General features: G+C 64.2%; 2 protein-coding genes across 8 annotated transcripts in view; one reads left to right on the top strand and one right to left on the bottom strand.

The window, feature by feature from the left end:
• Window positions 1-844, top strand: part of CSNK1D (casein kinase 1 delta) — a 44,761-nt gene extending 43,917 nt beyond the window's left edge. Inside the window, exon 10 of one of the 2 annotated variants that reach the window (XM_077166287.1) lies at window positions 641-844. The gene's annotated coding sequence lies outside the window, so the exon portion shown is untranslated. The remainder of the gene's footprint in view (window positions 1-640) is intronic. The other variant, XM_077166288.1, reaches the window with a different exon arrangement.
• Window positions 324-9,547, bottom strand: SLC16A3 (solute carrier family 16 member 3). 6 transcript variants are annotated; one of them, XM_077166279.1, is made up of 6 exons: window positions 9,467-9,547; window positions 3,780-4,031; window positions 2,906-3,148; window positions 2,688-2,831; window positions 1,715-2,476; window positions 324-1,079 (listed from the first exon to the last, which is right to left on the bottom strand). In XM_077166279.1, exons 3-6 carry the CDS (start codon window positions 3,126-3,128, stop codon window positions 817-819), a joined length of 1,392 nt encoding a protein of 463 aa, XP_077022394.1. In that variant the 5' UTR covers window positions 3,129-3,148; window positions 3,780-4,031; window positions 9,467-9,547; the 3' UTR covers window positions 324-816. The 6 variants fall into 6 exon arrangements, with proteins under 6 accessions (XP_077022394.1, XP_077022393.1, XP_077022395.1 ...); XM_077166278.1 differs by lacking the exon at window positions 9,467-9,547 and adding an exon at window positions 8,395-8,425; XM_077166280.1 differs by lacking the exon at window positions 9,467-9,547 and adding an exon at window positions 8,395-8,423 and having other exon boundaries at window positions 3,780-3,920.
• Window positions 9,548-19,582: the final 10,035 nt, after the last annotated feature.

Raw genomic sequence — 19,582 nt, 5'->3', positions numbered from 1 at the left:
GCAGGGCTGGGCCAGCAGCCCCAGGACCCAAGGAGGACAGGGGCTGGGCAGGGACATCCAGTAGCCCAGGGGCCAATAAAAAGAAGGCAGGAAAGTCATATTCTTTAAGTGCACCCATACACACACACCAGTGAGTCACATGCCTTGGGGGTCCCTGGTGGCCCTCGGCTGGACTGGGCCACTCTGGTGCCATGGGCCCCTGCTGCAGAGCATGGCTCCCCTTGGCTCATCGCTGTGCGGGGCACCCTCTGCTGCTGAGCAGTCAGCCCGACCCCATGGGGAGGGCTCCAGAACAAGCAGCAATTAAAAAGCTGACACGCATGGACTGATAAGGAACAAATGCATTTTGTACAAAGAATCAGTTTCTTAACAAGACTTGGGGTGAAACCAGGGAGCATCCCTCTCCTCTACATTAAAGCAGAGTCCATGCAGCTCCTAGAGAATAGTCTGTCCTGAGGCTCCTCCTGCTGTGCCAGGTTTGTTCCCAGCTGCCCCACAGGGTAGTTGGGCCTCACCAGACACCTAGCTCTGAGAGGGGTGTGCAGGCTGCGCTGGGCCCAGGGCTCGGGGGGTGGGTGGTGAGGGGGCTGGGGTGGGCGGGTCGGGAGGTGTAGTAACACACAGCTTGGCTTCAACGCAGATCCGGTTTGGAACGACGCATTTCCAACCAGTCCCGCCGTCGGTCACCCCACACAGCGACGAGCAGGGCAACTTGCAACCAGAGCCCAGCTGATGGCCCCGCCTGAGCGAGTCCAGTTGGTGAAATAAATAAGCGCGTTGACGGTCTCCGAACTCCTCCCTGCAGCCCCAGGGCTGCTAGACGCTGGTCTCAGGGCTGTGAGCGGCCTCTCCGTTCTTCTCAGGCCCTCCCTTGAGGAAGCACTCCACCTCGCGCGAGTCCACACGCAGTTCCCCAGGCGGCTTGCTGAGCTCCTCCTCCACGCCCGTGGGCGCCCTGCCCTTGCCCTTGCCCACGCAGAATGCGTTGCCCAACAGCAGCACGAGGGAGGAGCTCAGCACCTCGGTGCCCGCCAGGATGAACACATACTTGTACACGTGGGTGGCGTCCAGGAGCTTGCCTGCAGAGGGACTGGCGTCACTGCCCACACACATCACCGCTGCCAGGCCACGGCCCCACTAAAGCCTGTTGTGTCCAGTCAGCATCTCTCTCTGGGCACTTGGAGGGGCCCCTTGCACCCACCCTCTGCCTGGGGAGCTGTCCCCCCGCCCACACACACACCCCTTCATCCCGAAAAGGGAGCTTGAAATTAGTAGGGCTTCCAGCAGGGTTTGGGGCTTCTGCTGTGACAGCAGAGTGGGAGGGCAGTTTCAGTGTGGGGCTAACCCCTGCCTGTGTGGCCTGCGGGACTCGGGGACCCTAAGGCAGCAAGGATGATGTTGTAGTACCCCACCCTGCCCAGGCCACAAATTCTTTCAGCTCCCCGCTCAGAAAAAAAAAAAAAGCAAAGCCTGGCTCTCGCCACTTTCAGTCCCTTCAGTTCTGGTGCCCCCCCGTACTCAGGTCAGGGACAGGGAAAGTGCCTGTTGGCTCCTGGAGCAGGGGCTTCCTGTCCTTAGATGGCCCACTAGGCCCCTGGGGCTCCTTCCTGCTGGGGGCTGGGGGGTGTGGAGGGAAGGTCTCACTGGGTCTGGACGGGGAGGGGACATCAGCGTTCGGGACCCCCCATTTGCCCCAAGCAGGCCAGGCCCTCACCTCCAGACGGGGGCCCGATGAGCACGGCCACAGCTTCCAGCAGCAGCACCAGGCCAATGGCGCTGGAGAACTTCTGGGTGCCCACGATGGCCATGAGCACCTCGAACTGCAGGGCACCCACCATGCCGTAGGAGATGCCAAAGAAGATGCAGAAGACCACAAGGCCGCCGTAGTCCGAGGCCGTGGAGCCCCCCAGGTCGGCGACGCCGTTGAAGAACATGGCGAAACTGAAGAGGTAGACAGAATAGGGCCGCACCCGCTGCAGCCCCGCAACAAAGCCAGCTGTGGGCCGGGCGAAGATGTCAATGAAGCCCAGGACCGTGAGCAGGAAGGCGGCCTGCGTGTCGGGCACGGCCAGGTCCTTGGCGTAGCTCACCACGAACACGGGCGGCACGAACAGACCCAGCACCATGATGGACGCGGCCAGGGCGTAGATGACGAAGCCGCAGTCCCGGAACACGCTCAAGTCCAGGAGCCGCTGGGCCGGCCGCCCCGTACCTGCCTGGCCAGCGCCCGCCCGGGGCGGCTCCAGGGGCCTCATGAGGGCGGCGCACACACAGCAGTTGAGCAGCATGCCGCCCAGGATCAGGAAGCCACCCCGCCACCCGTACTGGTCCTGCAGCAGCTGCCCCAGTGGGGACAAGGCACACAGGAACACGGGGCTGCCCGCCGCCGCCAGCCCGTTGGCCAGGGGCCGCCGCTGGCTGAAGTAGCGGTTGAGCATGATGAGGGACGGCTGGAAGTTGAGGGCCAAGCCCAGGCCTGGAAGACAGGGTGCCGTGCTGGTGCCCCAGCCCACCCTGACCCGCGTGGGCCTCGGCCCCCTCCCAGCCCATGCGGGGAGGGTGCCGCCAGGCCGCTCTCCCCGCCCCCCTGGCCAGGGCACCCTCAGCGGAGTCCCTGGGCAGCTCCAAGAGGGCTCAGATGGCTGAGAGGAGCTGGAATGGGAGGGCCCCCCGAGGCCCCAGCTCACCCGTCAGCACCCCGGTGGTGAGGTAGATCTGGACGATGCTTGTGCAGAAGGACGCAGCCACCATGCCCAGCGATGCCAGGAGGCCACCCACCAGCATGACGGGCCGGCAGCCAAAGCGGTTCACGCACACAGAGCACAGCGGGCCTGGTGGGAGGGTGGTGGTGAGGGCTGGAGGGGTGGCAGGGGAGGCAGGGAGGGGGCTGGGGAGGGGCCCTCACCGGTCCCGTATAGCATGGCCAGCAGGATGGAGGAGATCCAGGCAGAGTCACTGTAGCCAATGCCAAACTCGCGCATTAGCTCCTTGAAGAAGACGCTGACCGCCTTGGGGAAGGCGTAGGAGAAGCCCGTAATGACGAAGCAGCCGAAGAGCACGGCCCAGCCCCAGCCCCCGTCGGGGGCCATGATGCCCGTGGGGCCGTCATCCACCACAGCACCCCCCATGGTGCAGAGGGCAGGCTGTGCTGTGGAGGAAGAGGCACAGGGGGCTCAGGCCGCAGGGCGGGATGGGCCCTGGGGAATCCAGCCCCAGGAGCTCCGTGCGGTGGCTACCGCTGGCTACCCTCAGACCCCCATTGCTGGTACCTCTTGCTGTGCCAGGCACCCTAGGGCCACCTTGCTCTCAGGCTCTCCTCCCACAGCTCCAAAGGGCAGTGGCTTTTTTGGGCTCAGCCGGGACTCGGGTTACCTCCTGGGCCCAGCCCTATTTTGGGAAGGAGCACTGCCCGTCCCCTCGGACAGTCGAGCAAGAGCGGAAGGCGGGCCTGAGCTGGGGTGCTCCTGCCATGGGGTGGCCACCTTGCTCTTCCCCCCTGAAGGAGGGTTCGCACTTTGCCCCAAGGAGCAGCATAGAGACATGGGAGGGCAGAGCCAGTCCTGGCTCGGGGAGCTCCTGGCACCGTGAACCAAGCAGCTGCTGGTCTGGGCAGTTGGGGGTCAAGGCGGGCCCCGGGCATGGTCAAGGCACGAGGAGGAGGGTTGACAGGGGAGTGGAGACACTGACGTCAGGCGGCGGGTGGGGTGGAGAAAGAAGGAGGGGCCCTGTCCCTACTGTCCCCTCTGGCGGCTCCCTCACCCCCACCCCCACCTTCCTACCTCAGCACACAAGAGGCTGCCACGCAGGGCACAGGAGGGTCACCTTCCTCGCTGCCGGACGCTGAGGCAGCACAGCCCTGGGAGCGAGGGGCAGGCAAGGCCAGCCTGTGCCCCAGCCGCGTGCGCTTGCCGCCGGCCTCTCTGCGGGGGGGAAGAGGTTTCGACGTCCAGGGTGTAAACGGCCCCCGACCCCAGCCAAGCCTGTGAGGCAGGGATTCGCCTTTGGGTCCGGGCAGTGCCTGTGCAACCTGGCTGTGGATTCAAGGGTGTGCAGTAACCAGGGTCCCCAGTACTTGGAGAGAGTTTGGGGTGACCGCCACAACCAACACCCCCTCCCCAAGGTCTCCAAGATCCAGAAGGCAGTGGCCCCAGGATGGGCCGGGTCGTCCTTGAGGCTGACACCCTGGGACACTCACCTGCCGGCTGGCACGCCTGGGCAAGCTGCTCCCCACCAGAGGGGAAAGAGCACACAGCACAGCCCTGGGGCCCAGGAGGGCGTGTCACCCGTCCAGGGAGGAGAGGAGAGGGGGTGCTGAGTGGGCCAGGAGAGCACAGCACATTCCAGGGCTGGCCCAGGTGGGCGCCATATGAGGCTCACATGGGGAGGGACTGACCTCCAGGCCAGATAGGGACATCCAGACAGGAAGTCCCCAGACCAAGGCCCAGGCTCAGGCGCACACCTGCCTGTGAGGTCCCCAAAGCAGACACAGGGCTATCCTCAGTTACTCCTCCAGTGGGGCACCCATCCCAGATGTCATCTCCTGCTGCCCATACCACCATCCAAAGACCATGCAGAGTGGGGCCTCCGGCTTGTGCGACGAAGTCCGGTGGGCAGGGAAGGCCAGAGCGTGGGGCTGGGATTTCCAGGAGAAACTGCCTCATGAACCCAGCCCACCCCGGGAGGAGGTGGGACGGATCATCTCTCTGAGAAGGGGACACCTGCTGCCCCGCTGTCTGCACCCAGGGACTTGCACAAGAGCCGCTGTAAGTGCTGGCTTGTCTGTGGCATGGCGGGTGGGCTGGCCTTTCGGCGACATCTACCCTCTGAGGAAGCAAGCGAGCCCCTCCCGGCCCCAAAATAACCCAGGCCTCTGGGCCCCCAAAGCCAATGTCCCTGGGTCAGGCAGCCTGGGGTGCCCAGAGCCCGGGGCCTTGGCAGGTAGACCAAGAGTTCCAATGCTCTGTGTCTGCTCTCCGCAGTGCCCTGGGAGCCTGGCGGAGGTCCCAGACCCACTCGCCCACTTCCTGCAAGGCCTGATCCTGCCCTGTGTGGGCACACACCCCTCCCCCAACACACACGTCCACACTTACTCTGGACTCTGAATCCCACCTTGACATCCCCAAAGGCCGTCTGCAGCCTGAAGCCAGCCTCTAGTGCACACTCAGCCCTGACCCCAGCCTGCTCCTTAATAGCCCTTCATCCCTCCAGGTACCAACCAGAAACCTCCCCCTTCCCTCTCCACATTCCACCAGCACACCTGTAGGCCTCTCCAACCACCTCTGAGACTGTTCTCCTTGCCTCCAGCCCTGCCCATACCCCGGAGCCTGCAGCTTGCAGGGGAGTGCAGCGTACAGCACCAAGGTTGTCCAAGCTGCCCCTGCCTGGGGAAGTCTGCCGCAGGGCTCAGTGGGGGCGGGCAGGGAGGGGCACTGACGTTCCTCTCTGGGCTCCTCACATGTCCGAGGCCTGGGAGACCCATGTGCAGCAAGCACCTCGCCCTGCATCCACCCCCCAGCCTCCTGGCACTAGTCTGGGGTTCAGTATGCCCCTGTACCCCCTCAGGCCAGGGTGAGAAGAGCAAACAGGACCACTGGGCTGTGTTCTCACGGCTAAGCGGTGGCCCTGGGGTCATTTCCAGGGCCTGCTCTGTCCCACAGCTCTTCTCTGAAAAGGGGTTTCACAGGGCGCCTAGCGACCCCACTCCAGGCCTGCTAGACCTGAGCTGGGAGCAAGGAGTGCCGCACACCAGGACCTGCCAGCCGCCCACCTCATGCCATTCCTCAATGTGGCAGGCAGAACCGGAGTGCAGCTTTTACCCCCATGCAGCCCCTGCCCCACAGAGGGCCACAGTTGGCTTCAGCCTCTCCCCCCCTGGGCCTGGGCGGCGACCAGCTGCTCCCTCAGGAGCTGTGAAGCACCAAGAAGGAGGGCCCAGCCCAGCTGCCCCAGCAGTCCCGACCCTGGCCCCAGGGTTCCACAAAGCCAAGTGCTCCAAGGCCAGGGCCAGAAGGAGCCTGCCCCACCCCCACCTCCAGGGCTCACAGCTCCCACCGCAGCCCCGGGTGGGGAGGGAGGTGGCCCTGAAGGGCAGAAGAGGGGGGGCGGCGGAACCCACCGCTCCATCCCGCCTGGACAGGCCCCTCCTGGGCGCGCCCTCCCGCGGGGCTTGAGGAAGGCGCGGCGCCTCCAGGTCCTGCCGCCCTGCCCCACTGGCTGCGCCTCGACGGCTCGCGCGCGCGTCCCCCACCCAGAAGCCGGCAGGACCTGCCCCGGCGGGGGCGCGGAGGGGGTGAGGAGCGCAGAGGGGATGCTTGGCCCCGCCCCGCCCGGCCGCGAGACGTGGAGGACGTGACCGCGCCGAAGAGAAACCGCCGCCGTATTGCCTGGAGTAGGCGGTCGTGCGCCGCTACCGTAATCGCCGGAGCGCGCGCCCCGCCCCCTGCCTGGGCTTCAGCCGAGGACCCTGAGGCGCGCTTCGCGTCCGCGACTGCACCCGCCGCACGGGAACCCCACTCAGCCCAGCCACGTGACCCCCTGATTTTCTCCTCGCCAAGGCCCAGGCCGGCTTCGAGCTCCGGAAACGCTGCCTGGTAAACTCCACGTTCGGGGCCCCAGCAACCGCAGGCGGACACAGTCCCCGTGCACGCGGTGGCCCTTTTCTCAGACCCGGACTGTGGGTGGGATTTCTGGACTCGGCCAAGGGGACGCGGAGAGGGTGCCCCAGGCCCAGTCAGCGGCGCCCCGCCCCGGCGCAGGGCCCAGTGCCAAGGGCACCCAGGGCCTAATCTGGAGGCGCCACGGGGTCGCCTCTGCTGGGCCTCCCTTTCCTCGGTCCCCCACCCGCTTTCCACCACCAGGAAGCCCCTCGAGGCCCTGGGGGTCCAGCGCTCTCAGCTTCTGCACACGCAGAGGGACAGGCACTGGGCTTTCCCCTCCTTTACATTCTTGGTCACTACAGAGCCCAGCTCTGGGCACGGGGGGTGGGGGTTGGGGACATGCCTGGCACAGTCTGCCAGTGGGGGGACCCCGAAGATCCCTCCACCTGCACACACCCTCCTGGACTGCGGTAAGGAGGAAGGCACCCAAAACCTAGAGGGCCACTCCCAAGTCAATAAGAGTGAGGCAGCTCCTCTCTTGGTGGTCTCTGCCCAAGGTCACCCGGGGTCATGACTGAGGCTGCCTTAGCAGCAGGCCTAGTCCACACCACACCTGCCCTCCAGCCCCCAGGGGCAGATCTCTCTCTGAGGCTGATGTGGTCCTGGCACTGCTGGCCTCCATGCTGTGTGACTGTCCTGCTCCTTCCAATATAGACTGACTCGGGCACCCACCAGGCTGCCACTGACCTGTGGCCTGGGTTGTGCAATGAGGGCAGCAGGTCAAGCCCCAGGGCCCCGCTGCCATCTGCTGCCCTTAGGCTGCCATCATCGCAGGCAGCATGACCCTGTCATCCCACACATCCCTACTTCCCAGGCTTGGGCACTTCTGACCTGCAGCTCCGTGCCTCTTGGGGCAGAGAGAAGGCCCATGGTCCCAGGGCTCATGGGGAGGACCTGCTGACCACTGTCCTAATGCCTGGCACCTCTGGAGCCCAACTTACTGGCCCTGCCTACGGGTGGATGTATAACCAACCCACCTTTCAGATAAGAACACTGAGGCCACAGGCAGTGGGAGGCCGCCTGAGGCAGTACCTGGTTTTCCCATGAGGCAGCTGTGGAGAGCCCAGGGAATCTGGCCTAATTCCAGAAGGTGCCCCCAAACTCTGCGGGTTAGGTCTGGGCTGGAAGCTAACAGGAGGCTGCTGTGGGCTGAGTGTTTCAGGCCGGGGAGGAGGAAGAGGAGGGGGAAGGGAGAAGGGTGCAGACAGAAGGCGCCTCTGCCCCCAGCGCTGGGCTCCGAGTGCACGTGCTCCCCACTCCCTGGGAAGGCGCCCGGCGGCTGGCGACTTAGGGGCACCCCAGGCAGCCCCGCCAAATATAGCCAGTGCGACCCTGCTGCCAGCGGCTCACAGCCGCCGCCGCCGGAGCTATTTATACCCGGGACGCGTCCTGCTGCCCGGCACAGCCGCCTCCCAGCTGGAGCGTAGCCCCCGAGGGCCGCCCGACGGAGGGGCTACCGGACAGGCGTTGGGGGCGAATGGGCCCGGGCCCGGGGGCGCAGCGGAGGCGCCGCGGGCTGCCCGGGGACCCAGGAGGGGTCGCGCATGGGAGGCCGAGGTGGGCGGTGGCGCACCCCTGCGCGGGGCGTCCCGGCGCCAGGGGGCTTCCGGGGAGAAGGGCCGAGAGGGCAAGAGCGCGGATCCCGGGATCCCCCGCCCGGGCGCGGGCTCGGAGCCCCGGGGGCTCGGAGGAGTCTGCGGGCCCGGAGCCGCGAGCCGAGCATCCGGCCACCGCCTACCTGCCGCCACCGCCTCTGCCCCGCGCGCCCGCCTCGCGGCCCGGGCGCCGAGCCGGGGGCGACTTTAAGGGCTCTCGTCGCTCGCGCGGCACGTCCCCCGCGCACGTCACCGCCGCCTGGCGCCGCCCCTGCCCGCCTCTCCCGGACCCGCGTCGGCGCCGCCGTCGCCAGCCCCCCTCCGAGCGCTCCCCGACGGCGCGGCCCGCCCGCGCCCCGCATCCAGGCCGCCGCCCGAGCCGATGCACCCTCTCCCAGGTCCGCCACACCCCTCCGCGCCCAGGGTTCGGGGCGTCCGCCTCGCCTCCCCCGCGCCCCGCTCCGCCCTCGCCCCCTCCCAAGGCGCTCGCCTCCCCCTGGGCGAGGACCCCTTCCCTGCAGCCCACTCCGCGACACGGACAGGTGGGGTCTCCGTCGGGCCGCATCCGCTCCCTCCTTCTCAAGGTCCCCCAGCCCCTGCAGCCTGTGGGACCTGCCCCCTCTCGGACCTGCGCCCCCTCCCTATCCAAACCTGCGCTTCTTCCCTGCTAGCTTACAGGGCCCGTGGACCTCCCCCATCTTCGGTTGCCCTCCACCGCCCGCGGGGCCACGTGACCTAGGAAGCCAGATAAGGCCACTGGCCCTGGCCTCAGGGACTTGGGCAGGGGGCCCTGCTTCCGCCCGATCCTGGCTCAGCCTTGGGGTTGCAAGGCTTGGGGGAGGGTCTGGGGGTCTCAGAGGTAGACTGAGGCAGAGCACCTGAGCTCCCGAGGCGTCTCAGGAGAGCTGCCCCCAGTCCACAAGCGGGGTTCAGTGGCACCTTCTGTTCCTATTAGATCCTAAGAGCCCCACTCTCCTAGCAAACAGGCCTAACCACCCCCATCCGAAAATGCTACACAGATGGTAGTGTAAGCATGCATGTGTAAAGCCTCTGGCACACAGGGTGGAGGTCCTGCACTTCCTGGGCGAATATGCCCCTAAGCTTGCCGGTGCCTCCCAACGAGCTGGCCCTGCCTAGCTGTCTGTGGGGTCCGTGGACCAGAGGGTTCTCTGGGGATCTTCGCGGGGCCTTGGGTCCCTATCTACTGGTACCTACTGATATTCCCAGGCCCGCTCCAGGCTGGCCACAGGGCGGAGCTGTGGGAGGAGGTCTCCTGCTCTGGATCCTGCCTGCTTCTTCCCCTCCAGCTGAAGAGAGAGAGTGGCATGGTGGCCTGTGGGGACCAAGCAGGAGGGGGACTCCTAACAGCCCCCCCCCACCCCGACCCAAGAGCTCAGAGCTCCCTACCAGGAGGGAGGGATGCCGGCCCTGGCAGCCCCTGTGAGCAGCATGTCCTGAGGAGCCCCCAACCCTGCCCAGGACACACCCCCATGAGGCAAGAGGCCCTGCGAGTTCCTACCAGGCAAGCTGGGGGCCACCAGAGAGGCAGGGTGGTCCTGCCAGGAGCCCCCCGGCGTGTGGGTGCAGGCAGAGGCACCGGAGGGAGGGAGCAGCCCAGCAGAGCCCAAGGGCACCCCAGCATCTCCCGAGCTGGCCCTCAGTGGGTGACTGCCCCAGACCACCTGCTGCCCCAGAGAATCTGGGGGCCCTCCCCGTGGAAAGAAAGGGGGCCCCCAACCAGGTACCTGCTTCCCAGCCCCCTCCACGAGAGGGGGGTGGGAAATCCATTTGCAGCTTTGGACAGAGCATTTGGGGTTGTGAGCCTGGGGGGTGGGGAGGGGCTCACACCGTGGCTGGGGATGCCCCAGGAAGGATGGGTCCTGCGTGGGAAAGCAGTTCACCAAGAAGGCCGGGACAAAGAAAGGGCCTTCCTAGGACAGCTCACAGCAGTGCCTTATTCTGAACATGGCACTGCCCCCAAGACCCTCAGCCCATCTCCAAGGACTCTGGGATCCCCTTAAGGTGGGATGCCCCCCACAAGGGCTCAGTCTTCAGGACAGCCGAGGCCTGCAGACACTGGACAGGGGAAGAGCCCTGCCCACCCCACCGTGTGCACCCAGCTGCCCACTGCTTCCTCCTCTGAGCTGCCCAGGCACCCAGCACTCAGGAAAGCGCACCTGGCCGTGCACGGGTAACCCATCTGCACCCTGGGTCTCAGCAGCCAGGCTGGCCTGGACCTGCCATGGGCACCTGGGCACCGAGCAGACTCTGTGTGTGGGTTTGGGCACGTTCCCGAGCTAGGAGAGGTCTGGCCGACCCTGCGTCCTGATGCCAGGTTCAGGGCCTGTGCGCTGCCACCAAGGCAGCTGGTGGCCTGGATGGTGGCCACTCATTCAGCCGGTGTCTGGTCCAGGTCTATGGGGAGCCCCACCCAGGTTGGCTCCAACCGAGTGGCCCTGGGCCAGTTCCCTAGCTCAGCCTTTGCCTGCAGGAAAAAAGGGTGGCTCCCCAGGATTGCCAAGCCTTCCCTGTCCTCTGGCCCCGGGTGACCAGACCTGCCCTGGGCTCTGCCCTCCTCTGCTAGCCCATCCCACCCACCTTGATTCCTCAAATCTGCAGGTTCCATCAGGCCCCGGAATGCAGGACCTCGAGGTCTGCCCCTGCCACGTCGTGGCCGAGCCAGTGGAGACCCTTGAGCTGGGGAGACTCCTGGGGGACACTGCTCCTTTTTCTAGAGCATTCTCTGTGTGGGAGTCAATGCACTGGGGGAGTGGCAACCCACTACCCCTGTCACTTGCCCCAAGCTCCCAGTTCCTAAACTCCCTGGACAGGGCAGCCTGTCCAAGAATGACTTTGGAAATGGGGAACAGTTTCCAGAGCCTGCAGCAGCTGCAGCCTGCCTTGCTCCTCCCTGGGCCGTGACTCAGGTCACCGGGGCCACATAAACCCCAGGCTCCTGGAGTCCCCACCTCTCCCCACCCCCCTGGGCTCTGTACCACACAACCCTGGGGCAGGAGTGGGGCTGGGACAGCAGGGGCAGGTGCCGAAAGCAAAGCCACAGACAGGCATGCAGCCAGTGGGCAGCCCTCTTTGCCCGGGGGGCCCTGCCCTCATTTGGCCCCTGAGGAGCTGAGGCCAAGCCTGGGCACCAGGTAGCTGGTGGCACCCCTGGCATGCCAGCCACCCCTTGTGGGTCCAAATGCCCAGCTCCTGGCTGCAGGACGCTGGTGGGGGAGCCACCTTCCCCCAGTCTGCACCCCTAGCCAGAGCGTCTCTGGGCCCCCGAGTTTGGCCGCCTACCCCCCTACTCCCCCACTCCTTCCCTACCGCCTCTCGTCAGTTCCAGTGCTTGGAGGTCTTTGCAGTGCACCTAGTCTGCAAGCAGAGGTGGAAACGGCCTGTGGGGCCACCCTGACGCCTGGGGCAGAGGGTGAACCTGTGCAGGGGTCTGGGGGGCATTGGGGTGGGGGCTGAGTGTGGGTGGTTCATGGGGGGGTGAAAGTGTGGGGTTGGGGGACAGCCTCTGAGGGACATGCACAGGCCCGGGGGACAGCGGCCACCCTGACCAGTGAGGAGAAGCAGGGCTGAGCCAGCCACACCGAACCCCCCCACACACCCCTATCTCTGGCTGCTCCCAGCCTACAGGCCGAAGTCCCCACTCCTCCCCTGACCCTACCAGGGCCCACAGGAGAGGTGACGGAGGACGTGGCCTGTGATGGGGTTGTTTCCCAGGAGCCCATCAGGGGAGCTGATGGGAGCAGCCAACTGTGGCTGATAGTGCCCCTCTCCTTGGTGGCCTCAGCGACGACCTATGTCCCTCAGTGAGGCCAGGGGTTGTGGCCGCGGGGACATGCAGACCCGAGGCCAGCAGGGTGGCCGGGCAAGATGGGGTGAAGCAATCTGCAGAGAGGAAGGGTAGATAGGAAGCTTGGGTTCACACTGAGTGTCTCTCTGAACCTCAGTCGCCTCCTCTGTGGGCCCATGTTCCCTCCCCACAGGCTCTATCCATACAAGGCCCAGAGTCCTGCTGCCCACTCTCCCTTCTGCTGGTGAGGCCGGGGCTCCAGGGAAGGAGCAGGGCAGGGAGGCCACTCGAGGTCTGGGTGGCTGTCAGGTGCTTGTTGCTGCTTAAAGCTACAAGCCTTTAATATCTTCATGTTCAGGAGGGTGGGGGCCAGGAGCACCTTGGCTGCGTGGGTCTGGGGCTGCTGGAAGGACGCTTCAGTCCTATGTGGATCCTCCCTAGGGCAGTGCAAGTGTCATTACCACATGGCCAGCCTCCCCACAGTCCATGGGGCCCAGAGATCCAGGCGATCTGGTGGTCCCAGAAAACTGGGAGGCCCCTTAAGGCTGGGCTCAGTCTGGCCCATCGCTCCCGCCCGGTGCTGGTTGCAGCCCCCCAGGCGGCAGAGAACGGCTCTGTCCTTTTCAGGAGGCTGCAGAGGCTCCCACCCGGCCCTGGAAGGAAGGGGAGCTGGACCAGGACTGCTGCAGGCACCCCAGGAGCCCCCAGAAGCGCCGCCCCCCAGCACTGACTGTTCCTGGTGGGTCTTCCCTGGCTGCAGGGGAGGCAGCCCCGTGCGGTGGGGGCCCTCCTCCAGCAGCTCTGCCCGATGTCTGTTCGTAGGTGGCCGCCAGGCCCTGCTCCGGCCTGCAGAACAGGGTTGCAATGCAAGGCTGGGTGGAGAGTGAGATGCAAAGTGGAATATAAAGCCGGGTCAGATTTCTGTTTTTCAGAAGCATACATGGGCGCAGAGACGAGAAAGCCTAGAGGAAGGTGCTAGGAAATTCTCTCCCTTCTGCTTTTCTAGTTTTTTCCAGGTTACCTGCAGGGAATGCCTGTGACTTGCATAATGACAAAAATAAACGTGTCTGCGCGGGACTGCACACTGAGTCACCCTGCGGGGCAGGAAGCTTCCTGGTCTCCCCTTCCTCTTGCTCCCCTCTGCCTTGTTCCCCCTGAGCCTGCCTCTGCCAGGCCCAGGGTAGGGTTGGGGGGCCCGGGCCACGGGAGGAGATGGGGGTGGGGTAGGGGTGCCCTTCCTTGCTGCCCTGGGCTGTTTTCACCATGGCCCAGCTGCATGCCTCCCCAACCCAGGGGCCTCCCCGCTCTGTCCTGCACCCTGCCCCCCAGCTGCGGAGGCCAGCCGACCCCACCTGACTCCACCTGGCGTGGCCGGTGGCCCGTGGGTCCCCTCGCCTGCCTGTGCTGGCCCAACCCTGGCCTGGAGATGCTGCTAAGCCCAGAGGGGTGGCTGGGCGACCTGGGAGGGCGGGGTTGGGGGTTGCCCAGGGGAGCCTGAAGGGGGCCAGGGCAGGAGGACTTACCCAACCTTCCTGTGTGGGACCAACCCACCCCCACCCCACTCACCCCACCACGGCCCGTGGTGACTCAGCCATCCTGAGCTTTGGGAAACCACCTGGGGGTGGCAGGGTAGGGGGTGGGAGTGTCTCAAGTGCAAATCCCTGGAGGCCAGGGAGGGGCAGGCATGGGGTGGGAGTTAGGGGGGCTTCCAGACAGCCGCGGTGACACCGCTCGCAGGACGTCTCCACACTGCATGGAGGGTGGGCAGCATCCTGCCTGGCTCTGCAGGGCTGCCAGAAGGCCTCGGTTTGCCTGGGCCTCAGTTTCCCCTTTTTCACCTGAGAGGGTTGGGCTTTGGGCCTCCTGGGATTTGGTTACAGGGCACCCAGCCCCTGCAGGTGAGGGCCTGTCACCTCCCATCCCAGGACCACCAGCCCCGGTCCCTGGAGCCCGACTGGCCATTCTCTTTGGATGCTCAGGGTCACAGTCTGGCGAGGCGACCCCTTCCGCTGCCCCTGTCTGCCTTGCAGGTAGCACCCTGCCTGCCGGTCCTTCGGTGGAGAGAGGGGCGGACAGTAACCTCGGCTGCCCTGTCTCTGTCTGACCACCTGCGCTGCGGGACGTGGCCGACTGCCCGTGGCTCTTGCTGGACGTTTTGCATGTCCCCATCTGGGCTGCCTAGTCCTGTCTGGACACGCCAATCTTTTTCTTTTTTTTTTTAATTTTTTTTTAAATACCAAAAAACACCAAACGCAAACATTCTTGACTTTTGATCATTCCATTCTACATATATAATCAGTAATTCACAATATCATCACATAGTTGCATATTCATCATCATGATAATTTCCCAGAACATTTGCATCTATTCAGAAAAAGAAATAAAAAGACAACAGAAAAAAATTAATAGATACCATACCCCTTACCCCTCGCTTTTACTGATCACTAGCATTTCAAACTAAATTTATTTTAACATTTGTTCCCCCTATTATTTATTTTTATTCCATATGTTCCTCTCATCTGTTGACAAGGTAGATAAAAGGAGCATCAGACACAAGGTTTTCACAATCACACCATCACATTGTGAAAGCTATATCATTATACTATCATCTTAAAGAAATATGGCTACTGGAACACATCTCTACATTTTCAGGCACTTCCCTCCAGCCTCTCCATTACATCTTGGATAACAAGGTGATATCTACTGAATGCATAAGATAACCTCCAGGATAACCTCTCGACTCTGTTTGGAATCTCTCAGCCATTGACACTTTGTCTCATTTCCCTCTTCCCCCTTCTGGTCGAGAAGGTTTTCTCAATCCCTTGATGCTGAGTCTCAGCTCATTCTAGGATTTCTGTCCCACGTTGCCAGGAAGGTCCACACCCCTGGGAGTCATGTCCCACGTGGATAGGGGGAGGGTAGTGAGTTTGCTTGTTGTGTTGCCTGGAGAGAGAGGCCAAATCTGAGCAACAAAAGAGGTTCTCTTGGGAGTGACTCTTAGGCCTAATTTTAAGTAGGCTTGACCTAGTTTCATATGAACAAACCCCAAGACTGGGGGCTCAGCCTATAGCTTTGACTATCCACACTGCTTGTGAGAATATCAAGAATTCAACTTGGGGGAGTTGAATTTTCCCCCTTTCTTACCATTCCCCCAAGGGGACTTTGCGAATACTCTTTTATTCACTGCTCAAATCACCCTGGGATTTTTCGGGGCATCACTCTGGACAAACCAACAAAATCTCAATGGGCGCCAACCTTGCTGGTCCTTCCCCAGGACCTGCCCCCAGGCCGCAGTCCTGACACTCAGCCGCACTTCCCGGTACAGCTCTTTTCTGGGCGGCAGGGGCCATGGCGGCTCTCGGGGTGGGAGGGCTCTCCCCATGGACCTCCCCTTTGGGGTCCCCCTTCCCTGGACCCCCGGGGACTTGCCTCCTAGTCAGCACCCACTGCCCCTCCTGCTGGAGGCACCCCAGGAGCAGAAACCCAGACACAGGTGGCAGCAGGCCACCCTCTCACCTCCCGTCCCCATGGCCCAGCACAGGGCGTGTCCTCAGGCCCTGAGATCAGGCGTCTGGCTGGGCCCCGCTCTCAGCCCTTGTCCCCCAAGCCCGGACCCTCTGGGACCCCCATGTAGCCTGGAGGCTGGACCCCTCAGCAGCCAAACTCGGGGAGAACCGGGCCGTGGGGCCCTCGCAGCACCTGTGCTCCTCTCCCCGGTTAATCCAAGCTGCCCTTCCCGGGTCCCTCGGGGTCAGGCTGGATGCTGGGACAGCCCCAGCCCCTAACCCAGCCCCTGGTGACGGCCTCTCTGCCCTCCTCCTGCCCTTCCCTGCTGGCGGAACCAGTCTGCCACTGGCAGTGTCGGCCCTGTGCAGGCAGGACCAGCTCTGCCCTGGCTGTGCAACCTCGGCCCATTCCCTGACCTCTCTGACCTGGAAGGGGGGCAAGTTCTAGAACACAGCACAGAGGATGGCTGTGGGGAGGTCTGTCGTCCATGTGCACAAACTGCTGAATTTTCACAAACCAAACCCACCTTTGCAAGAATTTAACCTGCCAGGGCCAGGCAGGGCCCCCTCCCTCACCTCAGGGTGAGCCCACCCCAGCCGGCCGCAGCCTCCTCTCCCAGGGATCTCACAGGAGGGCCATCGCAGGCTGTGCCCCTGACCTGGCTTCTTCCCCAAAGGGAGCCCCAGGCTGCCCTGACCCTTAGCTTTCCTGCAGCTGTGGAGGGAGGCTCAGGATAGTCCTCTTTTCCAGATGGCTATTGTAGAAGGATTGGAAATTTCAGAAAAGTGGAAGAAAGCCACGCGCCCCCCCCCCCCTTTGGCCGGTGTGCTCCTCTTGGCAGAATCGGGAACCCCTCTGCGCCCCACGCCCGCCTGCAGAGGTTGTGCGGACACTCCCTGTTCTTGTACCCCTCCTCGGCTGGTGGAGGGCTGAGGCCTTGGGGCTGTTGAGGTGGGAGATGGGTCCGTTTTTCTAATAACAGCTTCATGATGTACTTCTCACAGCCGTACAAGTTGCCCATTTAAACTGCACAGTTGGATGGGTTTTAGTGTATTCATGGCATTGTACAACTATCACGCAATTTTAGAACATTTCCATTATCCCCAAAATAAGTCCATGCCCATCAGCAGCCCCACCCTCACCCATTCCCCACCTTAGCCCCTGGCACAGGTTCCTTCTTGCTGAGAGGGGCTCTGAAGCCGCCACCCTCAGGCATAGCCCGGGGGGCACCTGTGAACCAGGTGGAGGAGATGAACAGGAAGCTCCGGCCAGGGACTAAATGGCTACCTAGCTGCGGGGTGTGGATAGGGAAATGGGGTGGGGGTGCCACAGGGCTCAGAGGAAGGACCATCTTCAAGCTATGGGGGCTCAAAGACACCCCCCCCCTAAAAAAGAGCTGTCCACTCTGGGATGGAGACAGTATGGGAGGGTGGCACGTCCCCAGAGGCTGGGGGTCCCAGGCAGGAGGCGTCATCCTCCAGTTGGTATTTAAGGGGATCTTGGGGTGCATGAGTGACTGGCAAGAGAGATACTATAGAAACCCCAGAGAGAGAGGTGAGAAATCAGGGCTGCAGGGCCCTGATGGGGAGCTGGGGGACCCTGGGAGGTGCAGTAGGGCTTGGTCCTGGGAGGGTGCTCAGGGTGGTGAGGTCTGAGCAGCCAGAAGTGCAGGGACTCGGGGCCCTGGCAGAGCTGATGTGGGTGGGCGGGGCCCAGGGAGTGGAACAAGGGGCTACTGGCCATGAGGTCCAGCCAAAAGCACCCGAGAGCCAGCTCCCTGCAACCTGGCGGTGGGGGTGGCACCGCTGCCTGCCCTTCCCCATTCGTCTGGGGCCTAGAGGGGCCGGGGTTTCCCCTAGACCCACACCTCTACTCAGCCCCAGGCCAATCTCTTTGTATCTTCCGCTGATGGGGGCTCTGCAGAGGCTGGCCCAGCTGCAGGGGAGCCCAAGTGGGGGGTCTGGGCAAAGCAGGCCCTAGGCTATCCCTGAGCTCCTGCCCGCCCTGATAATTTCCCAACTCAGGACTAGCACCCTCTGCTCCCTGTTGCCTCCTGGGGAGATGCTGGGAGGGGCCTCCTTGGACTTCTGCTGGGGATATTTAGGATGTCCAGGCTTGTCTTAGACCCTCCCCCACCCCTGCAATTTCCCAAGGGGTGGCTAGGCCCAGGCCTCCATCCCACTTCAGGCTGGGAAGAGAACTCACTGCCAACTCCACAACTGGGGACCTGCTGAACCCTTGGGCTCCTTCTTGGTCCCTGCAGCATCTCAGGCCTTTGCCACGAGGCTGATGGTGCGAGCGTGCCACAGCCAGCATGTTTCCCTATGTTGTGGCTTGTCAGGCACCCCATCACACAGGGGCGCACAGGGATGCTGCCTGCTCTCCCCTGCACCTGGGGACCTGTTTATGCCCCAACCCCATGCTGGGCCAGTGTGATCCACTCCCCAGCACCCAGCGCCCAGCAGTCTCCGTCCCCAAAACCAGGCTGGGGGCCATCTTCGCCCTGGAGGATGGGCATGGGGCTGCACCCTGGCACCCTAGTAGGCAGCCTCCCCCTCCTCCCCAGGCCATGTAGGCATTCTTTGCCCTATGTCTTATCCGAGAGCCAGACCAAATACTTGGCCTTTAGTTGTTCAACCCCAGCCCTGTTTTCTGGAGAGCAGGGGCAGCAGGGAGAGTCAGTCAAGGGCGTGTGCCCTATTGTCACAGAATTCCGAGTCCTAAGGAGTCAAAAAACACCTCCCCCCATCCTCATGCTGAGGAGACAGAGTAGGCAACGGGAGGGGTGGCGGGCAGTGGAGAACCGAGGGCAAGAGGAGAGAGGCCTGAGGGCTGGGGACAGAGAAGGAGGAGGCAGAGGCAAGGCTCGGGCAGGGCCCCCAGGTGCAGGGCCTTGGGCGGGTAGCGAGTGGTTTAGGTGCAGCAATGGTGGTGGGGCAGGGGAGACGGGAAAGGGGAGAGGTGCAGCCCCCCGGAGTCCCCACCAGCACCCCTGCGGGAGTGCGGACCCAGACGGCAAGCGCAGGCTTCCGTCCTGGCTGCGCCGCGGTCTGCCTATCATAGACCGAAGAAGAAAACGCGCGCCCCTTTTGAGAAACCCCACCGCCAGGCAGGCGAAGGAGTCGAGCTGCGGGGGAATGAATCCTGCGGTGGGGGAGAGCTGAGCTTCTCGAGGGGAAGCCCAGAGGAAGGGGCCCTCCCGGGAGCCTGCGGGCCGCTGCCCCAGGCGGGAGCAGCGAGAGGGTCGGGTTCCCGCAGTCCCCTTGGACCCAGTCCCGCTTCTCCGACGAGGCCAAGACAATCCCCTACCGGCCACAGAAGCCACCCGCCCCTAGCGCAGTGCCTGGTACCCCAAGGTAAACGCCCCTTCACAGGAGCAGTCCCGCCCCCCGTCTTAGGTGCAGCTCTTACGCCCTCCAGGAGCCCCAGGTACAGCCCTCCTTCCCCCAGGCCGCCCCCGTGTGCAGCCCTCCTTCCCCCAGGTCCCCCCCGCGTGCAGCCCTCCTTCCCCCAGGCCCCCACCCGTGCAGCCCTCCTTCCCCCAGGCCCCCCACCGCGTGCAGCCCTCCTTCCCCAGGCCCCCACCCGTGCAGCCCTCCTTCCCCCAGGCCCCCCCCCCCCCGCGTGCAGCCCCGTGCAGTCCTCCTTCCCCAGGCCCCCACCCCGTGCAGTCCTCCTTCCCCAGGCCCCCACCCCGTGCACCCCTCCTTCCCCCAGGACCCCACGCGTGCAGCTCTCCTTCCCCCAGGACACCCCGCGTGCAGCCCTCCTTCCCCCAGGACCCCACGCGTGCAACCCTCCTTCCCCAGGCCCCCACCCGTGCAGCCCTCCTTCCCCCAGGCCCCCCCCGCGTGCAGCCCTCCTTCCTCAGGACCCCACGTGTGCAGCCCTCCTTCCCCCAGGACCCCCGCCCCGTGCAGCCCTCCTTCCCCCAGGACCCCCGCCCCGTGCAGCCCTCCTTCCCCCAGGACCCCCCGCGTGCAGCCCTCCTTCCACCCATGAGCAGTCCTTGTGCACCC

Source organism: Tamandua tetradactyla, chromosome 6, assembly GCF_023851605.1.
Source record: "Tamandua tetradactyla isolate mTamTet1 chromosome 6, mTamTet1.pri, whole genome shotgun sequence".
Lineage (NCBI taxonomy): Eukaryota > Metazoa > Chordata > Mammalia > Pilosa > Myrmecophagidae > Tamandua > Tamandua tetradactyla.
This window is presented reverse-complemented; position numbering and strand designations above follow the sequence as displayed.